This window comes from Nycticebus coucang, chromosome 3 (genome assembly GCF_027406575.1).
Source record: "Nycticebus coucang isolate mNycCou1 chromosome 3, mNycCou1.pri, whole genome shotgun sequence".
NCBI lineage: Eukaryota > Metazoa > Chordata > Mammalia > Primates > Lorisidae > Nycticebus > Nycticebus coucang.
Window position 1 is genome coordinate 98961857 of NC_069782.1, and position 16708 is coordinate 98978564.

At 40.3% G+C, this 16708-nt stretch overlaps 1 protein-coding gene across 1 annotated transcript in view; it reads right to left on the reverse strand.

Moving 5' to 3' along the window:
- TET1 (tet methylcytosine dioxygenase 1) overlaps positions 1–16708 on the reverse strand; it is a 185982-nt gene that overhangs the window by 18224 nt on the left and 151050 nt on the right. Inside the window, exons 7-11 of the mRNA XM_053586385.1 lie at positions 14424–14635; positions 11814–11964; positions 11400–11486; positions 3165–3254; positions 1499–1636 (exon numbers count right to left, since the gene is read on the reverse strand). Of these exons, the coding sequence (XP_053442360.1) occupies positions 1499–1636; positions 3165–3254; positions 11400–11486; positions 11814–11964; positions 14424–14635 (678 nt within the window). The remainder of the gene's footprint in view (positions 1–1498; positions 1637–3164; positions 3255–11399; positions 11487–11813; positions 11965–14423; positions 14636–16708) is intronic.

Below are 16708 nucleotides of genomic sequence, written 5' to 3' on the forward strand. Positions count from 1 at the left end.
ATAATTACTATCTCAATGCTATAAGAAATCCATGAGAAATCTTAAATTATTCCTTTATTTCTCACTAAAAACATTTTTTTCCTAGAGCTGGTTCTAAGATATAGAAGACTAGAAATAAATATTTGATTACCAAGATGCTCTTGGTTTCATTAAAGTGTTCCATGATACAGATGGTAAACCTAAGAGGTTTTTTCAATATCTACACTTACATTTATCAAAAAAGCCTAATATGGGCAGCACCTGTGGCTCAGTGAGTACAATGTTGGCCCCATATACCAAGAGTGGCAGGTTCATCCCCGCCTGCCTAAACTGCAACCAAAAAAATGGCCGGGTATTGTGCCTGTAGTCCCAAGCTACGTGGGAGGCTGAGGCAAGGCAATCACCTAAGCCCAGGTGTTGGAGGTTTCTGTGGAGCTGTGATGCCTAAAATGTCTAAAAAGAGTAGACTCTACCGAGGGTGATATAGTGAGACTCTGTCTCTATGGAAAAAAAAAGAAGAAGAGGGCGGCGCCTGTGGCTCAGTGAGTAGGGCGCCGGCCCCATATGCCGAGGGTGGCGGGTTCAAACCCAGCCCCGGCCAAACTGCAACAAAAAAATAGCTGGGCGTTGTGGCGGGTGCCTGTAGTCCCAGCTGCTTGGGAGGCTGAGGCAGGAGAATCGCATAAGCCCAAGAGTTAGAGGTTGCTGTGAGCCGTGTGACGCCACGGCACTCTACCTGAGGGTGGTAAAGTGAGACTCTGTCTCTACAAAAAAAAAAAAAAAGTAAGTTGGAGGGGGGGGCCGCCTGTGGCTCGGTGGTTAGGGCGCTAGCCCCATATACAGAGGGTGTGGGGTTCGAACCCGGCCCCAGCCAAACTGAAACACACACACAAAAATAGCCGAGCATGGTGGCTGGCGCCTGTAGCTCCAGCTACTTAGGAGGTGGAGGCAGAGAATTGCTTTAGCCCAGGAGTTGGAGGTTGCTAGGAGCTGTGACGCCACGGCACCCTAACCAGGGTGATAGCTTGAGGCTCTCTCTTAAAAAATAAATATAATTTAGCTTATGAACAAAATTGCTGTTTATAGCTGGTTATGTAAACCTCTTTTTTTTTTATTTTTGAGACAAAGCCTCAAAAGCTGTCACCCTGGGTAGAGTGCCCTGGCATCACAGCTCACAGCAACCTCCAACTCCTGGGCTCAAGCGATTCTCTTGCCTCCACCTCCCAAATAGCTGGGACCACAGTTGCCTGCTACAACACCCAGCTATTTTTTGGTTGTAGCTGTTGTTGTTTGGCGGGCCCGGGCTGGATTCGAACCTGCCACCTGAGGTGTATGTGGTTGGCACCTTAGTTGCTTGAGCCATAGGGACCTAGCCTGGTTCTGTAAACTTCTTGAAGCCAACTGATTAATTTTATAAATACTACCTACACCTAGACTTATATTTGACAACACATAAAATATCACTGTCACAATAAAAATCACACGAAAGGACTGTTGCCTAAGTTACCCAAGTACATACCACAGTGCTGCCATTATTCATATTATGAATGTCCCTGTGGGGGTGGGCACAAAAGTCCAAGCAAGCAGTGACCCCAGAGAAAGGACGACCTTCCTTGCTTCCAAGCCGACATTCTCGGGCAACATTTTCATATTCTACCTAAAGAAGAATGAGTGAAACACAGCTTCAAAAGTCAGGAAAAAAATAAAAAACCTACAATAAAGTCTAAAACTCATTTCCTGAGATGGTCTTAATTTAATTACATTTATCAAATACTGCTGTACATTTGACTATGTATTGTCAAGTGCTTTAGGCACAATAGTACATGCTTTCTTAGGCACAATAGTACATGCTTTCTTACTATATTTCTTAAGAGCAGGCTTATCAATATTCCGGTTAAAGCACTTGAGAATACATGGAGTAAGGGCAGCACCTGTGGCTCAAAGAGTAGGGTGCTGGTCCCATATGCCAGAGGTGGCGGGTTCAAACCCAGCCCTGGCCATAAACTGAAAAAAAAAAAGAATACATGGAATAAAAGATAATGCCCAACTTTATACCTGAAGGCAGGGTGAGAACATGAATTCTTACTCGATGTGGATAAACAAGTAGTCTACATTATTTCATTAGAAAGATGAATGAAAGTACCCTAATCACAAGTGCACAATTTAAAGTGTCTATAAAAAGTAGATATACATACAATTACATGAACCATGAGAGAAGGTGAATTTATAAGGAAAAATGTTATTAATGTTAATGAAAAGTAACTAAATATTTTAAAAATTATGGGCCTTGAGCCCAGGAGTTTGAAGTTGCTGTGAGCTAGAATGCCACAGCTCTAGCCCTCTACTGAGGGCAACAATGTGAGACTATGTCTTAAAAAAAAAAAAAAAAATTTACACTTATTTTCTCCATTGATAAATGATATTACAATTATTTTTTCATATTACATTTGGTGCCTTTTATAACATCTGCTGGTATATTTTTACCAATGCTATTACCCTTTACTTGCTTAACTGCCCTAGCTAGAACATTCAGTACAATTTTCAGTGTAGACATCTTTATCTACTTCTTAGGCAAAATCCTCAAGAGTTGGAGAACAGCCTGAGCCAGAGTAAGACCCCATCTCTAAAGACAGGTGTTGAGGTGGGAGCGGAGCCTGTAGTCCTAGCTACTTGCAGGGCTGAGGCAAGAGGAACGCTTGAGCCCAAGAATTTGAGGTTGATGTGAGCTATGTCGCCAAAGCATTCCACCCAGAGTTTTTACCAAGTTAGACTGCCTCAAAAAAATGAAAATAAATAATAAGTTTGGCACAGGTGCAGTTCCTGTATGACCAGCACTTTAGGAGCCTGAGGCAGGAGGATTCCATGAGCCCCGGAATTTGAGACCAATATGAGGAAAATAGTGAGACCTCACCCCATGACCCAGGACTTTGAAGTTGCAATTATCTACGATGATGCCACTGCATTCTAGCCTGGGTAACAGAGTAAGATATTGTCCCCCTCAAAAGAAAAGTTTAACCATGCTGGGCGGCGCCTGTGGCTCAAGGAGTAGGGTGCCGGTCCCATATGCCGGAGGTGGTGGGTTCAAACCCAGCCCCGGCCAAAAAATAAATAAATAAATAAAATAAAAAGAAGAAAAGAAAAGTTTAACCATGCTAAAGAGCAATGTATGAGGTTTCAAAATGTACCTGATTTTGGTAAGCAACTGGAGCATACTGTTTATAAATAGGACCTAATTGTGTAGCCAAACTCTGGAGGTTATCTTCAAGGTTTTTCTCCTACAGGAAAAGACAATGTTTATCAGTTATTTCATAATGATATAAAATTTAATCATAAATCACTGTTGGTACTAATTGATGCACAATTCATACTTACTCTGATAAAAACATATGGAAAATTTAACATTTTCTTTTTCTTTTTTTTTTTTTTTTGTGTAGAGACAGAGTCTCACTTTATGGCCCTTGGTAGAGTGCCGTGGCCTCACATAGCTCACAGCAACCTCCAACTCCTGGACTTAAGCGAAAAAATTTAACATTTTCTTTTCTCAATCTACATTATTAGAAATTGTTATACTTTGAGTCTTCTTTTTTTTTTTTGTAGAGACAGAGTCTTACTGTACCGCCCTCGGGTAGAGTGCTGTGGCACACACGGCTCACAGCAACCTCTAACTCTTGGGCTTACGCGATTCTACTTTGAGTCTTCTTTTTTTTTTTTTTTTTTTGTAGAGATAGAGTTTCACTTTATTGCCCTCGGTAGAGTGCCGTGGCGTCACACAGCTCAGAGCAACCTCTAACTCCTGGGCTTAGGCGATTCTCCTGCCTCCGCCTCCCGAGTAGCTGGGACTACAGGCGCCCGCCACAACGCCCGGCTATTTTTTTGTTGCAGTTTGGCCGGGGCTGGGTTTGAACCTGCCACCCTCGGTATATGGGGCCGGCGCCCTGCTCACTGAGCCACAGGCGCCGCCCTACTTTGAGTCTTCTAAAAGGAATATTTTGTTATACATAATTAGAAATTTAGAGTTAGAGGTAAGTTGCAAAACTGTTCATATTGTTAAGAATGAGAATAATTATTTTATACTTATTTAATAGCACTGGGCACTTGGATTAAATGAAGACAGGATTCCTACTGCTAGCTCAGCACCTGTAGCTGATTGGCTAGGGCGCTGGCCACATACAAAAGGGCTGATGGGTTCGAACCCAGCCAGGGCCTGCGAAACAACAATGACAACTACAACAAAAATAAAAAATAGCCGGGCGCTGTGGTGGGCGCCTGTAGTCCCAGCTACTTGGGAGGCTGAGGCAAGAGAATTGCTTAAGCCCAAGAGTTTGATGTTGCTATGAGCTCTGAGGCCATTTCACTCTACTGAGGGTGAAATACTGAGACTGTCTCCAAAAAAAAAAAAGATAACTACTGCTAAGGGGAGATTTCAAGATATGACAACACATAAGGGAAAGAACATAGATAAAAACACATAATGTGTATAAAATCTTATGTCAAATATAATCAATATGTCAATACAATTATCCCAAAGAGTTTCCATTAAAAATGTCAGTGATGCCAGTATGAGAAATTAGAAAGACAAAGAGTCGTTGGAAATAAGAATAGTTGAAAGGCCACTGAGAATTCTTCGGGAACAATTATATTCTAAGTCAAAGTTAGAGACTTGATAAAGGAACAGTCACATCTAAAGAAGTCAAATGAAACAGACCAAGGATGAAGAAAGGACTAAACAATTAAACAACAACAACAAAAAGATGGAAGTTTTTGCCTCATGTGTTATTGTGTGGATGGTGATGTCATAAACATGGAAAGACCTTCATGTAAATAAATTCACATCTGACATGGACAAAAATATTATGAAAGCTGAAGACACCAAAAAACGGAGACACAGGAAGTCAGTTGTAGTAGTCTTAAATAAGCCTCAATCTTGGCAGCCTAAAGCACAACAAATATTTTTGTGTGGTTGATTTATGTTCATCCTTGTAACATGCAAAAAAAAATGTAATCTTTTTATACATTATTCTGTTTATTTATCTACTTTTGTATCATTTGCTCACTAAGTCTTAAAAAATATAGGAAAATCTGATTCTACTTTTTTTTGAGACAGAGTCTCACTTTCTTGCCCTCGGTAGAGTGCCATGGTGTGGTAACTCACAGCAACCTCAAACCTTTGGGCTCAATGGCTCACACCTGTAATCTAGCAGTCTGGGAGGCAGAGGCAGGTGGACAGCCTGAGTAAAAAGCAAGACTCTGTCTCTAACTAAAAATAGAAAAACTGGCCTCAGCACCTGTGGATCAAGCGGCTAAGGCGCCAGCCACATACACCAGAGCTAGTGGGTTTGAATCCAGCCCGGGCCCACCAAACAACAATGACGGCTGCAACCAAAAAAATAGCCGGGCATTGTGGGGAGCACCTATAGTCTCAGCTACTTGGGAGGCAGAGGCAGGAGACTCGCTTGAGCCCAGGAGTTGGAGGTTGCTGTGAGCTGTGATTGTGTGCGATGGATAATTGTATTTTACTGTCAGGAGAATAATTCAGGGAAATGTTAAGTACTGCTATTGTTATAAACAATAGATAAGACATTTATTTGCTAATCCTTTAACTCCTATGTACTATTAGGTTTATATTCTGAAATGTTCTCACATCATTTTATTCTATCTATTCTATGAGGGGCTATTGAACTTACCTATTGTTATTCAAGACTATATCCCACTGCTCTTCTAACTCTACACCTAATGAATCTCTAGGACCATGATTTCCACCCATGGCTATCGTTAACACTTAGACCATCTCTTCAGCACCAATTCATATTATCATTAACCTGACATACCTACCTCAATTTCCCTTAGGAAATCTAAAAACCAACATATCCAAACTAAATTTATGATCTCCCATACACAAACCTTGTACTATTTCTATGTGCCCTATGTCAATAATGAATACCACAATACATTCTTGGTCACCATTATCCCTTTCAGTGACTGTTCTCAAAGATCATCGAGAGAGACCTTGTTAAAGGACTAATGTAATTATGTCAGCCTCCTTAAAATTCTTCAGTGAAGAGCTCCAAGATGGCGTCAGCAGAGTCAGTGAAGGAGAAGAAATTCATGGATATCAAATTAGGGGAGCTGGTGGTGGCTATAGCTCAGTAAGTAGGGCACCAGCCCCATATATCAAGGGTAGAGGGTTCGAACCCGGACCCGGCCAAACTGCAACAGAAAAATAGCTGGGCGTTGTGGTGGACGCCTGTAGCCCCAGCTACTCTGGAGGCTGAGGCAAGAGAATCACCTAAGCCAAAGAGCTGGAGGTTACTGTGAACAGAGGGTAACAAAGTGAGACGCTTTTTCTAAAAAAAACAAAAAAACAAATTAGGGGAGCTTCCAAGTTGGATTCTGATGTGGGGTTTTACCCCTAAATGTGTTGTTGGAGACTTTCAAAGAGGTTACTACCGGTATAACAATAAATACATCAATGTGAAGAACGGCTGGGGTTTCTGTTGTACTGGCAGCTTATATGCTTTTCAGCTACTGTCTTTCTTACAAGGAGCTCAAACATCAGCTGCTACACAAGTACCACTGAAGAGGGACCTGTGACAGGGTGCAGTCTATACTTCTGACCTTGACCTCTTTGGCCCAGCACCTTCTGTGAGAAACTCAATCATTATTGAATCCTTTCATATCCTAGTAAGAATTAACCTTCAAATAAAAGATGACTGGTAAAAAAACAAACAAAAAGAAACACTCAATGATCTAACAAAATTCATGCTTTGGATCATAGGGCAGCTTCATGCACTTCCCTCTCCCTTGCCTGCTGAGCTTCAGTCAAACTGGCCTTCTGACAGCTCCTGGAATGACCCATGATTCTTCCTGCATGATAAGCACTTATAAACGTTACTCATTGTTAATACTAACACTGAGTAAAAACTGAACTCATTCATTAAATAACAGTTATTACTGTTACAGTAAAAAAATTAATAGCCATGTCAGTATTACAAAACATACAAGGGGACTTCAAACCTTTGTGGAAAAAATAGAACTAAATGATACCTAAGGGAGGTGGTGTGTTCCCAAAGTCTAAGCTTCTAGGGAGGCCAAGACAGGAGGACTTGTTCAACCCTGGAGTTCAAGAAAGAAACAGGGCGGCGCCTGTGGATCAGTGAGCAGGGCGCCGGCCCCATATACCGAGGGTGGCAGGTTCAAACCCAGCCCCGGCCAAACTGCAACAAAAAGATAGCCGGGAGTTGTGGCGGGCGCCTGTAGTCCCAGCTGCTCAGGAGGCTGAGGCAGGAGAATCGCCTAAGCCCAGGAGTTGGAGGTTGCTGTGAGCTGTGTGACGTTGAGCTGTGTGACGTCACGGCACTCTACCCAGGGCAATAAAGTGAAACTCTGTCTCTACAAAAAAAAAAATAAAAAATAAAAAGAAAGAAACATTATGTCTAATTATTTTTCAAAGCTTTTGCAACACTGTCCTGGTTTGGCAAGAATGAGCAGGCTTGGCGCATGTAGCTTAAGCAGCTAAGGCGCCAGCCACATATCACAAAAAGCTGGCAGGCTCGAATACAGCATGGGCCTGACAAATAAAACTGAAAAATAGCTGGACATTGTGGCGGGTGCCTGTAGTCCCAGCTACTTGGGAGGCTGAGGCAAGAGAATCGCCTAAGTCCAGGAGTTGGAGGTTGCTATGAGCTGTGACACCACAGCACTTTACCAAGGGCAACATGGTGAGACTCTGCCTCACAAAAAAAAAAGAATGCAAGAGTAGTGGATTTCTTTTCCAGTTCGAGATCTCACCCCACCTGTACCCAGGTGGAATAAAAAACAAAGCAAGAGCATTGTTGTGGTAAAGAAGAACTCTCGGAAAAGCATTTTTCTGCTAAAACCATAGCTAACCTGATAATAAGCAGATCATTCTTTTGCTCTCCAGAAACTCAACAAAACAAATGTCTTGAGCATCCCTAAAGATTGTTGCTATGAACTTTGCCCTTGACTACTCAAAGGGACCACCTCTTTGTGGCCATTGCTTTGATTGTGCTTTTTCCTGCCAGCAAAGCCACACATTTCACCTTCTGTTATTATTCTTGAAAGAAATGCTTTAGAATTTTGATCCCATTTGTATAAGATTTCCATTCTCATCTGCAGCTGATCAGGATGCAATGGTTTTGGTACTAATAAAATGGAAAAGTTTACACAATGTTAATTTTTCAGTCAACGTTGTATAAGTTGAACCAATAGAGATATCTATGGTGTTGGTTACAGTTTCTGCTCCTGATTGTCAGTCCTCTTTAACTAAGGAACCCCCAAAATGAATTTTTTATTCAAAAATTGATGTGGAGGGCGGCGCCTCTGGCTCAGTGAGTAGGGCGCTGGCCCCATATGCCAAGGGTGGCAGGTACCAACCCAGCCCCGGCCACACTGCAACAAAAACAAAAAAATAGCCGGGCGTTGTGGCGGGAGCCTGTAGTCCCAGCTGCTCGGGAGGCTGAGGCAAGAGAATCGCGTAAGCCCAAGAGTTAGAGGTTGCTGTGAGCCGTGTGACGCCACAGCACTCTACCCGAGGGTGGTACAGTGAGACTCTGTCTCTACAAAAAAAAATTGATGTGGATGGTCTGGTACCATGGGCTTCACATTCAACATTATGTTTTCCTTTCATAAGTGAAATTACCTTTTTTGTAGAAGGCTGATTTCTCTGGGGTATTCCATAAATTTTCTTCTGTTTTTTTTGGGCAGTTTTTTTGGGCCGGGGCTGGGTTTGAACCCACCACCTCCGGCATATGGGACTGGTGCCATACTCCTTTGAGCCACAGGTGCCGCCCTTGTTTTTTGTTTTTTTGAGACAAAGTTTCATGCGATGGCCCTCAGTAGCGTGTCATGGTGTCACAGTTCACAGCAACCTCAAACTCCTGGGCTCAAGCAATCCTCTTGCCTCAGCCTACCAAATAGCTGGGACTAAGGTCACCGGCCACAATACCAGATAATTTTTAGAGGTGGGGTCTGGCTCTTGCTCAGGGTGGTCTCTAACTCATGACCCCAGGCAATGTACCCCTTGAACTCAGGCAATTCACCCGCTTTGGCCTCCAGGTGTGAGCAACCGTGCTTGGCCATATAAACTTTTTCATACGGTACCAATGAGCTCAATTAACATTTTTCTATCCAAGCTTCACTGTAAATTTAGTGTTTGTTCTTACATCAATTTTAACAGAATTCATGTTGCTCTGATAGGGACTTTTTTTAAACTAAAGTACCTTTCTTGTGCCTCAAATCAGATTTTGTTCTGACACATGATAAGTTAGTAAGAAAATTAATTTTGGTGTAAATAAACTATGAAATTCATACAGTTATTTCATAATATATATTTCCCATGAAAGTTTTGAAGTCCGCTTGTGTTTTTTATTTTATTTATTTATTTTGTAGAGACAGAGTCTCACTGTACCGCCGCCCTTTGGTAGAGTGCCGTGGCATCACACGGCTAACAGCAACCTCTACTCTTGGGCTTACGTGATTCTCTTGCCTCAGCCTCCCAAGCAGCTGGGACTACAGGCGCCCGCCACAACGCCCGGCAATTTTTTTGTTGCAGTTTTGGCCAGGGCTGGGTTTGAACCCACCACCCTCGGCATATGGGGCCGGTGCCCTACTCACTGAGCCACAGGCGCCGCCCAGCCCCTTGTGTTTTTATAGTAACAGACACTTTAGAAAGAAAACTTAGGTGATTGGCTTTACACCTGTAGCTCAAGCAACTAAAGCGCCAGCCACATACACCAGAGCTGGCAGGTTTGAATCTAGCCCAGGCCTGCCAAACAACAATGACAACTACAACCAAAAAACAGTCAGGCGTTGTGGCAGGCACCTGTAGTCCCAGCTTAGGAGGCTGAGGCAAGAGAATCGCTTAAGTCCAGGAGTTGGAGGTTGCTGTGAGCTATGATGCCACGCACTCTACCCAGGGTGACAGCTTGAGGCTCTGTCTCAAAAAAAAAAGAAAACTTAGGTGATTAACTTTCAGGAACATCTGACATCATATTATCAAGTATCCTGATCCTTGAATACGGTACCTCTCCATTATCAGATATTATGTCTACATATCTGTATATGTAGAGATATCCTTTCACAAAGTTTTATAGCTTTTCTTGTAATGGTCCAATACCTTCTTGCAAGGTATTTATAGATTTTATTGCTAATGTGAAGGATGACTTTTTTTTTTTTGTAGAGACAGAGTCTCACTTTACTGCCCTTGGTAGAGTGCTGTGGTGTCACACGGCTCACAGCAACCTCCAGCTCTTGGTCTTACATGATTCTCTTGCCTCAGCCTCCTGAGCAGCTGGAACTACAGGCGCCCGCCACAACGCCCGGCTATTTTTTTGTTGCAGTTTGGCAGGGGCCGGGCTTGAATCCGCCACCCTCGGCATATGGGGCCGGCACCCTACTCACTGAGCCACAGGCGCGGCCCAGGATGATTTTTTCTTAATGTCATATTTCCTAATGGTTATTATTGGTAGGTATGAAAGTTAATTGATTTTTAGTAAGATAGCCTTCTATCTTGGCATCTTGCTAAACTCCATTAATGGCCATAATATTCTGTAGGTTGATTATTTTGTATTTTCTAGATAGGAAATCATATTGTCTGAAATGATACGTCCCCCATTTTGAGGCATTTCCAGGTATTATTTCAAAAGCAGGGAATTCTAGAAAATGCTGAATAGTTTTAATCGTGTGTTTAACAGATTACTTCTTAATTCTGAGCATTTTTGAAATGCTTATTTAAAAATGTTATAACTGGATTAATTCCTGCTGTTTAATTTGGTGCTTTATATTATGCATGCTAATAATTTCTTGCATCGAAAAGTGCTAGGCTTATATGTATGAGTCACCTTGCCCACCCCTGATTGTCTTTCCACTAGTTCAAAAGACAAAACAAAAAATATTACTAATTTATTCAAATATGTTTTTTGACAACATCTAGTGGGACATAAAGTCAGCTTAGTAGGCCAAAACTAAAAAAGAAATCTAACTAAAAATATTAAAAGGCATCATAGAAATTAGAAATTACTATGTTGACATTAACATTTTTAACCTTAATGTTAGTACTGTTACATGTAAGAAGGATAAGTTATTTTCAGATAGTCTTAATTATTTTCTTATGTATATGTATTTACACACTGGTATGTAATATAAAATTTTTCTTCTTGGTCACAGCTCAATGCTTCAAATATACCCATCTTAAGAGTTAATCAGTGTGTAATTCTTCACTCAAACAAAGCCAGAAAACATGGTTAGACTTACATTTTGATGCTGACCCAACCAGTCCCATTGCCTACCCACCCATAAGTTGTTAAAGGTATGGAATCATAGGTTCTAGTTTGAATAAGAAAAAAGGTAAGTACTCAACTTATTTAAACTTAATACCAAATTTGACTAATTTCTTTGCTCACCATGGCCTTGTGTCCCGGACAGATTCGTTCCGGTTTCATATATCTTCTTTCTGGATTACGTCCTTTAGTAATTCTTTCATAGTAGGTCTGTGGGTAGTAAACTTTCTGAGTCTTTGAAATGTTGGCAAATGGCTTTTTCCTAGTTTGGCTGGGCGTAAAATTCTAGATTCTTTGAATGATGATTTTCTCTGGGGTAGGGGAGCAGAGTGGGAGGTAGAAGCCAGGGACAACTAAAATTTGGATTGATAGCTAAATGCTTCACCTAATTCATTTAGAATTTAAATTATTTACTTATACATACATAAATATACTTTATTAATACTTCTTGATATTTAATTTTTTGGTGCTTCAAAAAATTTTAAAGGGAAGTACTTACATATTTATTGTGTAATTCAAAATAAAAAGGTCACTTACGTGTAAGGGAGAGCTTGGATCAATTCTAAATCTTCTAGGGCTTGGGCTTCTACCAAACTTACATCCATTAAAGTACATACTCCATGAACAGCCAAAAGAGAAGGAAGCTCCACAAGTCTCTGGATCAATTCCTTGACATGTGCAGGTACGACTGTAAGATGGTAATTGCAAGGGAGTTAACTGATGAAGTAGGAAAATAACTGAGGCAAGAGAATCAATTAAGCCCAAGAGTTTGAGGCTGCTGTGAGCTGTGACGCTATAGCACTCTATCCAGGGCGACAGCTTGAGGTTCTGTCTTGTGTGGGGACTAGAAAGGAGATGACTTCTTTCTATTTTGCATAATGATGTTTTTCTCTGCTTTTCTTTTCTTTCTTTTTTTTTTCTTTGGAGGCAGTTTCACCCCAGTCACCCTGGGTTGAGTCATAGCTCACAGCAACCTCAAACTCCTGGGCTCAAGGGATTGTCTTGCCAAAGCCTTCCACATAGCTGGTCCAATAGGCACCAGCCACAACGAATCGCTATTTTTTAGAGAGGAGGTCTTCTCGTCTTGCTCAGGCTGATCTTGTATTGGTGAGCTGGAGCAATCCACCAGTTTCTGTGAGTGCTAGGATTACAGGCTTGATCCACTGAGTGCGGCCCTCACTTTTTTTCCTTAAAAGAAGCATTTTTGAGACAAACTATAAAATACTATTAAAGTACAAAAAAGTAAGTTGAACATATGGAAATAAAAGTCATGTTATTGGCCTGGCTCACACCTGTAATCCTAGCACTCTGGGAGGCCAAAGCAGGTGGATCACCCAAGGTCAGGAGTTGGAGACCAGCTTGAGTAAGAGCGAGACTTTCTCTGTAGAAAACAAAACAAACAAACAAAAATAGTTGGGACTTATGATAGTTGCTTGTAGTCCCACTTGAGCCCGAGAGTTTGAAATTGCTGTGAGCTATAACCCTACAGCACTCTATCAAGGGTGACAAAGTGAGACTCTGTCTCGAGGGAAAAAAAAAAAAAGGATGTTATTGGATCAAAAGACTCATTTCATAAGTAATTTATTCCACTATAAGTTAATTTACTACTACTATCTAAAAAGACAGATTTAAATCTGTGAGGTGACTCAATTATATACAGTACATAATTTTTCTATACAATAGAGGCAGCATTTCAAATCAAAGGTAAAAGAATGCACTCTTTAGCAAGCACTGTTGGGATAAGCTGTTTAAAGGATGAAAATTTCTCTTCTTCCTACTTTACATTAGTAAAAAACATGCATGAAATTTGAACATTTCAAAAATTTACATTTTTTAGGAAGCAACAAATATCTTACAGTAAAAGAGAAAAAGATATAGAAAAAGAATTTAAACAAAAATCTAGATTTTAAAAAATACAGTAAATATTGATTATCGATGTTGTAACAAAACAATGTTGAATGAGATGCAAAGAACTGTTATACATCAATTCACTGAAACTTTCAGAGGGCGTTAAATCAGGAATAAGTGTACTAAAAAGAAACGTGAGTAAATATTGTCTAACTTGTGAAAGACAAAAATAAATGCCTAAATACAATTGAAAATCAAACACAAATAAGGTATAAGATAAATATTTTTGCCTTTGGCTCATACAGTGGTTATAGCACCGAGGCTGGCTGCCAGGTTTGAACCTGGACCGGGGCAAGGTCAACAATGACAACGGCAACAACATAATAGCCGGACGCTGTAATGGGGGCCTGTATTCCCAGCCACTTGGGAGGCTGAGGCAAGAGAATCGCTTAAGCCCAAGTTTTAGGTTGGTGTGGGCTGTGACGCCACGGCACTCTACCGAGGGCAACAAAATTAGACTCTGTCTCAAAAAAAAAAAACGCTTTGCAAATAATAAATAAATAAAGTAGTAAAAGGACAAACTGCCATAAGTGTTCGCAAACTATGGTACAAAGAGTCAATAGTGTCAAGAGACAAAACTAAATACTCACAAAATGAATAATTCTTTCAAAAATGACTAAACAATTAACAGATGGTAGGGAATAAAAGACAAAGTATTAAAAAATACTTTCTAACAATAACAAAAATTCCCATCAAAATTACACTGATGACATTTTTTATTTAGTGTGCAAAAATTAAAATTTGACAACATATTCATTTGAGAGACTAGAGAGAAAAAACAGATATTTTCTTATACTAAAGAAAGGAAATGAGAAATCATACAACCCCCTGTGGAAGATTTTTCTTTTATGTAAAAATCCCTTTTATTAAGATTCTAGAAAAGAGGGCAGCGCCTGTGGCTCATAGGGCTCCAGCCCCATATACCGAGGGTGGTAGGTTCGAGCATGGCCCTGGCCAAACTGCAACAATAAAAACAACCAAAAAAAGCCAGGCATTGTGGTGGGCACCTGTAGCCCGGACCAGTTAAACAATGACAACTGCAACAACAACAAAAAATAGCCAGTTGTTGTGGCGGAGGCCTGTAGACCCAGCTTCTTGGGAGGCTGAGGCAAGAGAATCACTTAAGCCCAAGAGCTGCAATTCCACAATACCTTAGAGTTGATAGCGCCTTAATCATTTATCATGATACCATGATGTAAAGATTTGAATGGCAAAGCAGTGTAAAATAAATTTAATTACTTTTCATTGAGGGTGCATCTTCGGTCTGTCGGATGACCATTATATGACTTTAGATTCTCAGTAAGCTCTGTGTACAATCTGTCAGCCATCGGAAGAGGAATGCCATCCCACACCATGATGAGGACCACCATCACAGCTGTTGGACAGTGGTGGCCAGTACGCTGCCGGACCAAACAAAGAACTTTTTCTTCATCACTGCTTCGTCTTAAAACCTGGAAAAATAGAATGCATTTATCTATGGAAAACAAGTATTTGCAATTCAAATGCAATGGATATTCCTTTTAAGCTCTGTATGATTATATTCTAGTTTTGCTTTTAATTTATATTTTTTCAAGGGATTGAAGCTTATAAGACCTTCTTTGTCTCAAGTTGCGTCCAAGTGACTCATCACAATAGTATCTCAGCTTACAAGATTAACAACAGGCAGAACAGAAACCTGTGGTAGGTGATTATTATTTGTAAATGTAGTACAAAGCAGTCTGCATTTTGCACCAAGAGACAACAGAGGGCCTGGTGGGAAATTTAACTAACTGCTGTGCATGTCCACAAATGTTACAATAGAACAAATGTAGTTAGATGGAAATAACAAAGAGCTCCCAATATCAAAAATAAACTTGAATAATGACATTTGGCCATCTGAAGATGTTTATGAATTTGTTTGTTGGGTGACTCATTTTACTATATAGAAAAGTATACATTAAGCAACTTCCCTGTAATTTCTAGGATTGTTTCATGCTATCAGAAGGATGTAATATAATACTTGTTTTGCTTCAAAGACTAATGTGGTCCAGCTAATGTGGTGAATGCAAAACACAACAATTAATTTTCAATTTTCATACATTTATCTTATTCTGCATCATACCTTTAGGATGAGAAAAAGGCTTCAGAATTATATAAAATATTGCCCAATGGTTGTAGTGTTTAAGAAATTCTATAGGCCAGCCGAGGTGGCTCGTGCCTGTAATCCTAGCACTGTGAGAGGCCCAGGCAGGAGGAAGACTTGAGCTCCAGAGTTCAAGAACAGCCAGAGCAAAAAGGAGACCCCTTCTCTACTAAAAATAGAAAAAACTAGCTGAGTGTGATGGTACATAACTATTGTCCCAGCTACTCAGGAGGCTGAGGCAGGAGGATCATCTGATCCCAGGACTTTGAGGTTGCTGTGAGCTATGATGCCACACTACAATGTCAGTAGCCTGGGGCAACGGAGTGAGACTTTGTCTCAAAAAAAAAAGAACTACAGAAAAGTTATAACAACATAAAAATCTTCCAACTGTTGAAAACTCCCTCCATATGGCATAAATTTACAGAGCAGAGAAACAGACCACATTAATCAGTATACATTTAGTTCATGATGAAACTGCCCACCCACGTGACCAAAATGGAGCAACCAATAACATAATTTTAGATGAAACTTCTTAAGACGTTAATTACCCAATATCACTTTCTTCTGTCACTCCAGATGGTTAACAATCATTGCTACCAAGGCATTCCTTGAGTAGAGTTGGCTTTAGGACCTTCCCCCTAAACACAATTATTTATATTAAAATTTTTTCTATATTTATATGTCCTTTTACAGCCAAATAAGAACACATTGCTTGCAAATAACCTCAAATACAAAAATGATATATTATATCAAACAAAATTATACCAGTTAATTTTCATGTTGCCAAATTAACAAATGTATATTAATGAAGCCTTTGTATTGGAAATGATAAAATGCTTTTTAGTGATGGCATTTGTGTTTTCTCTGAATTTTCTAAATTTCCTTCAGTGTATACTGGAAAATTTACACACAATGGTTATGGGCTTTCTCTTTAAATTCAGATCTATTCAATAAACTGCTTAAATATTAAATCTGTAATCTCAGCTACTAAAGAAGCTGAGGTGGGAGATTGGTAGAGCCCAGGAGTTCTAGGCTGCAGCAGGCTATAATTGAGCCACTACTCCAGCCGAGTCAGAGCCCAACCCAGCCTCTTAAAACAAGCAAAAAAGAAAAGATACAAAAAATAAAATAAGAAAATCTAAAGTAAACAAACAGAAACCCTTCAAAACAAAACAAAAAAAAAACAAAAACCCTTCAGAGGTTCATGGATTTTTGTGTTCTTTGAAAACTGACTTGTTCCAGAGTTTTATGGAAATGCAAAGGACCAAGTTAAAAAAAAAAAAGAAAGACAAAGTGACTTGCTCTTACAAAGTATAATCTTCTCCGTTTTTTTTTTTTTGTAGAGACAGAGTCTCACTTTATGGCCCTCGATAGAGTGCCGTGGCCTCACACAGCTCACAGC